General features: G+C 43.1%; 1 protein-coding gene across 1 annotated transcript; it reads left to right on the top strand.

The window, feature by feature from the left end:
- The first annotated feature begins 6,603 nt into the window (after positions 1-6,603).
- Positions 6,604-10,308, top strand: LOC137884302 (calcium-binding protein 7). The gene is made up of 4 exons (XM_068726049.1): positions 6,604-6,746; positions 6,868-6,980; positions 8,440-8,590; positions 10,080-10,308. The coding sequence occupies exons 1-4, from the start codon at positions 6,671-6,673 to the stop codon at positions 10,208-10,210; spliced, it is 471 nt and encodes a 156-aa protein (XP_068582150.1). The 5' UTR covers positions 6,604-6,670; the 3' UTR covers positions 10,211-10,308.
- The last annotated feature ends 912 nt before the right edge of the window (positions 10,309-11,220 follow it).

The following is an 11,220-nucleotide window of genomic DNA, read 5'->3' as shown; positions in this document are numbered from 1 at the left end:
CGAGAGAGGAAACAAAAAAGAAAAGAAAATCAGAGACAGATCAATGAATCCCCCTCCCCGCTGAAAAAAAAAAAAAAAAAAAAAGGACGCCTGAAATGAGCAAAAGAGACTGGCTGAAATTTCACCGACTTCAATCATTCAAGGTCAAGTGGGTTTTATGAAGTCGTCTCGGGGATTTTTTCATATTGACAATAAAGCACCTCGATCGTTCCAACTTGTATTTTTTTTTGTGTCTCTTGCAGTTTCTCCCTGTGGTCGTGGCATTGTTGCATTGGCGAGATGTAAAGCGCTTCCCATTTCATAATGGGAGGCGGTTCTATCCAAACCCAGATATGGGATTTTTCCTCAAGGCACAGATGACTTACACTCTGCCATATACCCCTTATTAATACTCCAGAGCCTTATTAGAAGCCCGTTATGGTCAAATTCAAAATCTTCACGGTGCCCAAGTCGGCCAATAACCAGCTAAAGATGGATTAATCTCGCTATGGGTGTTTAAAAATAGTTGCCTAAGGTTCTCACGCACACACACACACACACACACACACACACACACACACACACAGTATTTTTCTCACAGCGATAAGGTCTTACATAAAGAGTGGTGAGCTGCAATTACGATCCAAAGCAAGTCCTAAGCAGATGCAGGTCTGACTGAGGCTAAGAGGATTTCTAGTCCTGGAAAAACAGGCCCTGGATTACATTCACGGACACTTCGCCGCTACAAAAGCCCCGGCATTACCCCGTTCTGCTCAAAGTGCAACGCCTGTAATTAGCAAAAAGTTTTCACTGGTGCTAAATTTAGCCTGAAAAAAAAGGGGGTAAAGCTTTGCTCCAGGCATGCCTCGAAAATCCAAAGTGAACATTTCCCATGTGAGGCGTTTGCTGTTCTGTGAAGACGAGGAGACTTCATTTCACCCAGTTTTCTAATGATTCCTTTTTTTTCCCCCCTTTACTAAAAAACACCCGGAGATGATGACATTCTTAAAATCTCGTTCGCTCTCTGTATCCTCGAGAGTCTAGTGGAAACCGTTGCAAAGAAAGTGGACGTCACGCCCTTCCGTCACCGATGCGTCGCCCTCGTCGTGAATCCAAGCAACCTTTCCATTTGTCTGCATCCGATGCAGTTCATTGATATAAAACAGCGTACGGGGGGGAAGAGCGGTGCGATCGGAGCACACGATGCACCTTTTTCCGTTGCGGGAGTTCAGCTTCAGATGCTTTGCTCCCGCAGCACACGATCTTAACTTGGGCTTTTCATTCTCTGTCAGATCACGCCACGGGGGGGGGGGGGGGGGGGGGGACCGGCGTGGCGTCGCATCTTTGAATGGCCAACAAGCACCTCTCTACATCAAAGCAAATACCACATGCTTTCAACAAATATATTCACATTTCCCCAGCGGAGCCGCGGTCTCGGAGACCGGAGTTGAAGATGCAACAACAGCATCTTCTAAAAATTATTTCATAAAAACACGTGCATATCAATAAGGTGCTCAAGTGTTATTGAAGCTGGAAGTGAGATTATTTTAGTAAGAAGGCTGGAGCAATTGTAAAATTTGCAGGAATTTTGTAGAAAAATAAGATTTAAATGAAAAGGCAGGTTCATTACATGTCCTGCTTTTATGCCGGTTTCAACAGTTTGGTTTGAACAGACATGGAGAATTACTCGGTGCCGGTTGATTCTCACAGCTCTCATCAACCCATTTTCCAGCAGCAGCTGTTAAGCAAAAAAAGCTCAGAAAACAAAATTAGCAACTCGCCGGGAGCATTTAGCAATTAAATGAGTCGCTAATCCACCAAAAGAGAGACAGAAACGGAGCTCGGAGGAGATCGGATATCGTGCCGTGTCCACACCAAAGCTTCGCCATGCGCTACTTTCCAAAGTTTGACCGCATGACCATTTGTGTGGATTCAAGTTTCAACTTTACTCCCTGCCATTCCGTTCCGTCATCAACCGCTATTGGTGCTTTGATGTCGTGGAAGTCAGATATGTTGAAACCAACAGTTCGTGTCTTGGTTCATGACATCATCCAAAAGCTCACGGCGGCTGAATTAATCTGGTTTACTTATAGAGCATAATGAATTTAAAAAAAAAACAACAAAACTAAAGAAAAACCCACATTAATGCTGAAATGCCAAGTTAATAAATGGATTAGGCCAAAGAAACTTTGTTAAATTAATCATTTAAATCAATCAAATTAAAAAAAAAACAACATTTCTTTGGTTTCAGCCTCTCAAACGTGAAGATGGACGATTGCAGCAAAACAAGCAGACTTGGACCATGTCGTTTTTTATTTATAGTGTAACCAAGAGGGTTATTTTAACAGGTGAAGTGGGACAAAGTTGTATGTGACACAGCATGGGGACTCAGCCAACAGTGTGTCACTGTGGACAGCCGAAAGATCTCTATCCACCGCTTTTTATTCCTTTCTTTTACCTCTGTGATGTGGTTTGGGATAATGACGGTGGATTATAGCTGACCCACTGTTGCTTTAATTATGTGTGCCGAGTATTTAAATCCAAATTATTCCAAGGCTACATGACTAACTGGTGGTGAAATCTTTGCCAACTGCGTCTCTTTGATTGGACAGAATTATTCAGGCCTGCACCAACATCAGAGATATTCAGTTGTTTTATTTATTCACAGTCAGGGAACATGTTTGATTCTGACAGGGGCAGTTTCTAAATTACAAAAGAGTCACTGTGGGGGGGGGGGGGGGGGAGGGGGGGGGGCATTAGAGTGGATGTGGCCCATTTTTGGGCTCATCGAGTAAATTGAAAATGGAAGAATATACTCGTCTCTCTGAGGACAATTAAGGCGGAGACACTCTGGTAGAGATAGCAGTCTATCTGGATGTGTGGTCAGAAGGAGAGAGGATGATTAGTCAGCCTCTTTTGATTAATTGGAGTTGAGGTTATGTATGGTCTGCATTACTTTAGAGACTTGTCAGTACAGTCTAGTAGTACTCTGTCCTGATATCAAGTGCTTTTGATAACATAATTGTAATGGCTGCACATATTCCAGCTTTACGGGCGTACATCTCTCTGGACTTGATAAGCCATTCATAATAATTTCCGGCCCATATGCAGCACTGAAGCGTTTGTATTCCGTAAACGGTTCTCGACAAAATACACAATCCCCCCCCCCCCCCTTTCAACAAATTTCTGCCCGTAACGCAATATTAACTTTTAATATCAAATATTCTGTAACCCACTCACAAGTCGGGGATGTTTTTGCTTCACCTTGGCCCTTGATCAATAAATAAAGCGTTCAGGGGAGACAGAGTACTTACTAAAACTGTGTTGGCACATTATTTAAGAGTGTGTTTGCCTCCTGTGTGGCTTTCTATTTTGTCTCTAATGGAAAGCCCCTCTTTCTATAGTAAACAGATGGAGCGGGGACCTCAGATGGATACTGAGGTATTGCTATAAACAATAGGATCACATCCAGGAAAGAGAGAAAAAAAAAAAAACACACACACAGCTGGAGGCTCTCAATGATTCAAACTAAGACATTTTCTTGGGGGGGAAAAAAAAAAGTGAAAAATAGCTGTCTCAATGTCATCTTGCTGGGTTTTTATAAATTGCATGCCCAGATGTAATCCATTGTAATACATGATTGCAGACTATAACCCCTCCTTGTCCCGGTGGCACGGATTCCATCCTGCGCTTGATTAAAACAAAACCAGTTCCTGAAGCCCCCGCAAACCACATTATCCCTCGATTGACAACGCCGTTTCCTGCCGTCGCTGAACGGCCGGCGCGTTTGTCTCGGACCGTCACGCTGCCGATTTTTGCCCCCCCCCGAGGCTCGGCCGCTCGTTCCGACGCTCCGGTAAATCAGCGGAGCAGCAATTCCCCGTTTCCACGAGGCGTTGGATTGATGAAGTTTGTTTAGCATTGCACTTCGGTGACTTAACGACAGCTAATTGGCTGTCAACTGAGAAGGGGAAGTGATTTCCTATGTCGCTTACCTAGAAGGTTGTTAATTTGATTGCCAGTCACTTGTATAACAGAGACACATTATTTAGCGACAACATTCGGCTCATTCGTCTTCATTATTCATTCAAACTTTACTTGTTTTTCCATTCATTTAAAAACTTGTCTTTAATGTGATCTATTCTGTCTAACCTCTGGAAAATACGGTATTTCCCTGAACCTCATCACACAGGCCAAACGTAACTCTTCGCGTGACTATTTAATGATGCAATTTAAAGCTTCCGATTCCAACAGATTAGAGAGAGATTACAGAGTTAACGTGTGATTTTCTGAAGATTTACACCGTGCATCATCCCCATCTTTAAGATTTCATCTCCCGCTCTGCGCCAAATCAGGCGTGTGACACGAAGATGTGGCGAGTCTAAAAAAAAAAAAATGTGTAGGCGACTCGGTTGTGGATGTTAATGCATGTAAATGAAGGGATTCAGTCCCTCATGAAGAGTAAAGCAAGCAGAGGAAGAGGGGAAATACGCAGTGTGGCTGAACCGAGGAATTAACCGCTCAACGATTTCCCGTTGTGATCGTGGCTATGTGTTAGCGGGGGGGACCATCTTCTGCTCTCGGAGTTAGAACCGTGTGGCCAGACTTGTTTTTCTTCCGTTTATCTCAATCTATTGTGCCGTTACTGCTGCATTCCTCCAGTTTTTTCCATCATCAACTTTTGTTAAAAGGGCTACTTCAGTCGTTTGGTGTTGCACTTCCATAAAGTCACATAGAGACGTGGTCAAAAGGGTCCAAATCAGGGCAGCAGAGGGGGATATTGTTGGAGTGCATTCATGAGTGGAGGTAGCTCGACTCTAAAGGTTGAGAAGCTTGGGAGGAGCATGGGGGTGTGACTAACGCATGAACTGGACAGTGGAGGTGAGATTCAACACGGCAGAGCGTTAGGAGACAGAGCAGCTACTTAAACGACACAACATGAATACAGACCGAAGCGCTGATCAGCCCACACCTAGAATTCATCTGCTGCTCTAAACCCAGAACAAAAAAATAATCTCACACTCGGATGCTTGTGTTAACCGCTATTATTACCGGCCACACAATGAACCATAATTGCAAAAATTAGAATGTTCTGAACATATAGATATGATGATGTCGTTAAGAGTTAATTCGGTCAGTTTCTTAGACTTCACAAAGTTCCCTCAAGAGCCTCGGCGGACGTTCCACAATTGTTCTCGAGGGTGCTGTGTACTCTTTCGTGACTAGAAAGCTGATCTGTGGAAAACGTAAATGGAGTACACCTTCAACTGACAATGTACAGACAGTTTTGAGACAATGGTCCCCCTGCAAAAGGGACATCCACGTCCCCTACATCCGAGCAAGACACACAGACTTCAAATGTTTTACATCTCTTAGTAATGTTGGTGTCTTTAAGCAGTTGCTATGTGTCTCTGTAGTACTTTTGTGTCTTTTTATAGCTGCTTTGTGGTCATTTTGTGTCTCTTTTTAGACGTTTTGTGTCTCTTTGTTGTTGCTTTTTGTCTCTTTTTAGACGTTTTGTGTCTCTGTAGTACTTTTGTGTCTCTTTGCAGTTCTTTTGGTCTCTTTATGGTGTCCCTTTGTTGTTATTTTATGTTGCTCTGTGGTCATTTTGAGTCTCCTCCTGGTTAGTACACGTCTCTTTGAGTTGACATTTTGTAGGCGAGGGACAGGCGGGTCCCTGACACTTTGGGCCTCGTCCAGTGATCCATCCATGTATACAGCAGCAAAGCTGATACATTAACATATTAAAAAGCACAGATCATTTACTTAAGATACTCATTTTTTGGACCGACCGATTAGATATTCTAGAACACTTTGTTACATTCATTAAATATTCTTCACCATCCACATTCTGTTATTTATTTTGATCCGTCTTAAACTCATCTGCTCAGTGGACGGTAGTACGAGTGATCCTTTCACATGTGATTTTTTTAATGTCAACTCTTGGTGTCGGCAATCATTTTGAGTTGGCAGTAATCGTTTCAGATATTTGGTATCGCATAACCTTTCTGCCATTCATTTGTCTTCCTTTCTAAGAAATGATAGTACGGATGGGAATATAGGAAATGCAACCAGCAGAATATTACACTTCCCACACCTTGTTTGAAGGCATTACATATTCTTGCAAGGTTATTTTTGGCACCGAATCTTTTTAGATTTTGGCAGCGTAGAAAGAAAGTCTTTATAGATTCATTCCCATACCATTTTAAATACAGCGATATTAGAGAGTATTACTTGATATGTATAAAACGTGTCTTGGTCTCAGCTCTTTGTTCAGGGGTATTCATCTTATTTTGGCTCTTTTTTTTTTTTTTTTTGTCATTTTACTGGTGGAATGTGTTCTTCTGAGCTGCCAACCCTCATATAACTATGACTCAAGCACTGATGCGGCATAACAAATGTGTCTTTGGTGCGTGGAACATTTCCCACTTTCATATCCTGCTCAGCCGTAAGACTTCAGCTCGTGTGTGTGTGTGTGTGTGTGTGTGTGTGTGTGTGTGTGTGTGTGTGTGTGTGTGTGTGTGTGTGTGTGTGTGTGTGTGTGTGTGTGTGTGTGTGTGTGTGTGTGTGTGTGTGTGTGTGTGTGTGTGTGTGTGTGTGTGTGTGTCTCTTCTCTGCAGAGATCCGCGAGGCCTTTAAAGTGTTTGACCGTGATGGGAATGGGTTCATCTCGAAGCAGGAGCTGGGAATGGCCATGCGCTCCCTGGGCTACATGCCAAACGAGGTGGAGCTAGAAGTCATCATTCAGAGACTGGACATGGACGGTGAGGCAAACAAACAGCTTGGATTTTATTTGCTTTGCTCTCTATTTGCCCACAAAAACTGGACTGTAGTAGGCAGTTAAAAACCAGCGACAATAAACACCAAATGTTCCTCTTTTTGCAGGCGATGGCCAGGTGGACTTTGAGGAGTTTGTCACTCTTCTGGGCCCAAAGCTGACGGCAGCTGGGTTGCCAGATAAGTTCAACGGCACTGACTTTGACTCCGTTTTTTGGAAGGTGCTCATTATTCAGTCACTCATTTTCTGCCCATTAGCGAGAAGATAGACAGCAGCTGTAGCAAAACCTCCAAGCGCAGTAGCATTTAGCCTCTGCCACAGTGCGACTTTAAAAGGGAAAGCAGTTTTAATTGCCGCATGCACTGGGTTGTTAATGGGATGATTTATATCTTGTGTGGATTCCCTCAAGATCTGTGTCCCTCATCAAGACTTTGAGTCGGCAAATCCGCCTCTTTGTGTGTGGCGACAGTCTTATTACTTAGAACATTAAAGTCAATTCTTATGTAAAATAGATATTCATTTATTTACAGACACCTCATTAGATAATCGACTGCTCACTTTGACAGCGGGACGAAATTAATGGGACGGAGCTCGTGTCTAAGCCTCCGTTGTTGTAGTTACGTGATAGCGGCGCCAGAGTGGCTGTCACTGAGTGAGGCTTCAAGTCCAATGTGAAAGAGAGAGGGGGATTTTTTGGGAATTCTCGGTGCAGTCAGTGTACGGAAAAAAGAATCGGAAACCAAAAGACACCTGCTGGGAGAGTCGAGAGAAAAGCAGAGGGACTGTTGCAAAGGCTGCATCGCCTCACATAACGTTATATAACAGAACGGTCGTATCAAGCGGGTGCTGCTGGATTGATCGCACAGAGCCTCCGGTCAGACTGGTGAGCGTGGCTCAAGCTGAGCAGAAAATGAGGAGCGTAGATGAGCTTTCCAAACAGGCACAGACCCTGGATTGACAATTTTATTGTTAGTTTTGGTTTTAGTCATTCACTGATTCTCTCTTTTATTTAAATCTACTTTTACATAATGCCAGTGGTGGCATATATACACCTCAGTATAATTAAGTTAGAAACTGAACTTCCATAATTTAATTCAGCTACTTTAAACTTTGAGGCAATTTTTTTTTTTTTTTACTCCTTTGGATTTATCTTACAGCTATAGTAACTTTGCAGGAAGTGATTTTATACTACCTAACATATATCATACACTAATGCATTGGTAATTATGAAGTAATCCAATCATATGATGTATCGTATGATAATATGACACCAAAAGGAGCAATACTCTAATTGAGCCCTTTTACTTTGGATGTCTAACGTTACACTTTGGTGATAATACTACCGTCTTTATTCAGGTGAATGCAGGACTGTTACTTGTAATGGAGTGTTTTTGTAGTGCGGTATTGGGAGGGGCTTGTATTTCGATTGGATGTCAACTTGGTCAAAAGTTCCTTTTCCTTAATTTGTCTAAAAAATAAATTATGGATAAAGTCATCATTTAATAATCCAATTAAATTTCCTGTATACAACTTATTCCATACACGGCTATTGGAGCTGTTATTGTTCACACCCTTATGTGTTATATGTGTGCCTTTATACTGTATGCATGCGTTTGTAGATGGCCGTGTCCACCAGCCCGTGTCCGAGTTAATGTTCCGTTATGTGTGTCCATCTCCAGTGCGACATGCAGAAGTTGACGGTGGAAGAGCTGAAGAGGCTCCTCTACGACACCTTCTGTGATCACCTTTCCATGAAAGACATCGAGAACATCATCATGACCGAGGAGAACCACATAGAGAACCCCGAGGACTGCCAGGTGGATATAGACAGTAAGGGAGAACCTCATATACTTTCAGAGGCTTCTGCTGAAGTCAAGTTGGAATTAAACCGGGGACATTACAGTTATGTTGCATGCATCTCAACCACCAGGCGATGCCCCTGTGGTGAATATTATATCCAAATGCCATTAATCTGACCTACTTCACACCTAGTGGGTGTATTGCTGTGGATCAAATGGATAGCAGTGTAGAATTTGGTGTAATTTAGTAACATCGAATTTGTCGGGTATATCATTGAAATGGCGGGGGCTGGACTTCAGGGCTCTGCAGGCTGAGTCGAGCACGTCGTCTGCAGCGGACCTTTACCGGCGGCGAACAAGCCCCCCCAGGAAGAGCGTCAGGCTTTGAAGCCAATTATTTTTGTAGTGGCCAAACTGTGTAATTACAATTTCAAGGTCTGCCACAGACTTCTTCCCATAGACTTACATTTGAAAAGAGACATCTGTAAACTAGCCGATACATTTTGTTTAATTTTTCTTAAATAGGACTTATTTGTCTTCATGCGCCACTGAAGAACTTTCATAGGAATGCAATTTTTTTTTTTTAGCTATCACAAGTAACTAAAACCAAACTATCTGCATGGCTACTCACCAGTAGGGGTAAGGGGTTTGGGTCAAAATATCCATGAAATTTGCATCATTCATGATATAGGTTTTTATAAGCCACCATATGTTACAAATAGTATTTATGGAAGTGATGAAGGCCCGGTAAACCTGATCAACACTCCTCAGTTGCACTGTATCGAGCAGAGCACGTCTAATCCTAGTGAGCAGACATTGTGTGTAGTCTGTCACCGCACAATATATTAATAATAATGTCTTTCCGATTGGCACATTAAAGATTTCCCCTTCTGAAAATTCCTCACACCGAGAACTTGATAGAGCCCCGACACCAATTTCTCCCATCAGCAGCTCAATAGCTCATAATGTGTTCCAGCCGCTCATCAGCAGCGTATGAAAAACTGGCCCCTCTTGGTAATTTTATGTGGTCATTTAATGTGCACGTTTAAGGAGTGTTGGATAACGAACCCAGTCCCACGGTTTACATAGAGAAATATACCTTCTGTTGGAAAATCACTTTTTTTTTTTTAAGACATGAGCTGTTGTCTCAGAGTGGAAATGACCTCTGGATCAGACTATTCTGCAGGTACACTTCACCTTTTCTCAGAGTGCTAGTGTTTTGAGCGTCTTTTAATATGCCAGTCAGGTGCCAATCCATCTGTTTGTTGTTCCAAAACTGCAATCAACATTTCAATCTAGACGCAGTAACGCAGCGTACAGGTGTGAAAAACTAATTTTCTTGGCAGTATTCCCCCTTTTATAATTGTATGTGTGTAGTAATTGTCAAGGCTTTGTGATGAGCTCCTTCGTTCGACTCGAGATATCTTCCGAGCATTAAATAACACCTGATTGAACAGACCTCCAGGTAATGTTTTTCCTCTTTTCCTCCCACCTCTCTCTCTCCCCCCTCCCCCTCCCAGCTTCCAGCCCGACGCAGCATGTCAAGCAAACTTGTGTGCGCAAGAGCCTGATATGCGCCTTCGCTATTGCTTTCATCATCAGCGTCATGCTCATTGCGGCCAATCAGGTGCTGCGGAGCGGCATGAAATAGGAGCGGCGGTATCTTCAGCCTTGACCAACACCTAAAAGGCTGCCTTACAGATGAATGACTGAAGAGATCATGCTTAAAAAAAAAAAAAAAAAAAAGCAGCAACAACAAATACAACAGACAATCACACAGCTGTAAAACAGGCCGGCATACGACTGCAAAAATAACTGGAGTTACAGGACACTACATGTGCAGGAATTTGTCTTGGTGTCAGAGACACCAGGGGACAGATGACTATACATATCACTCTTCGTAATACAACATTTATTAGCTATGTGCATTTGAGCAGTGTTGCATTCAGTTATGGTGGCAGCTATAAAAGAGAAGTGTAGTGACTGTCCAGTTCTGTATTTGTCTATTGTACCATGCGGTATATTATAAACGAGTAGAAAGAAATCTGTGAAACATTGTGGGGGGGGGGGGGGGGGGGGGGAGAGACATTGGAGAAGATGTATTCCTGAGGCTGGAAGGTGTTGTTATGTGCGAGGTCTGGAGCGCACGGCGGCTGTGGAGATATGGTACGCGGTGCAACGGTGTTCAAAAACCACTTGGGAATGACAACAGCTTGGTAAAAAAAAAAAAAAAAAAAAAAAAAAAAAGCAAATACTAGGGTTGGCGGGGAGGTGCGTGCAATTGCGTGTGGATGGTTTCGCTCGTTCACAGGCTGCGGGGCTTTAGTTTGAGCAGGGTGAAGCGGGTTAACAGCTCACAGGAAGGACGGCGCCGAGGTCTGAAAGGATAGGCTGGGCTGAGAAGTGGCTGAACATGCAGTAAACACTCAACTCTCTGTCTCAACTGCGGGGGCTTTTTTGGGGGGGGGCCTCAGAGGATGACCGTCATCTATGCATGAAATGCATGGAATTAGTCGTCTTGACACATTTGTAAAAGTTCTTATCAATGTATTAATCATTATGACTGTGTAACAGCTGTTTTATTACTCAATGACAACTGTGAGCAAGTGTGTGTGTGTGTGTGTGTGTGTGTGTGTGTGTGTGTGTGTGTGTGTGTGTGTG

Source organism: Cebidichthys violaceus, unplaced genomic scaffold (assembly GCF_023349555.1).
Source record: "Cebidichthys violaceus isolate CVI_PGR_0920_01 unplaced genomic scaffold, fCebVio1.0.p SCAF_373, whole genome shotgun sequence".
NCBI classification, from domain to species: domain Eukaryota; kingdom Metazoa; phylum Chordata; class Actinopteri; order Perciformes; family Stichaeidae; genus Cebidichthys; species Cebidichthys violaceus.
Note: the sequence above shows the minus strand (reverse complement) of the source record. Positions and strands in the feature narration are given on the sequence as shown.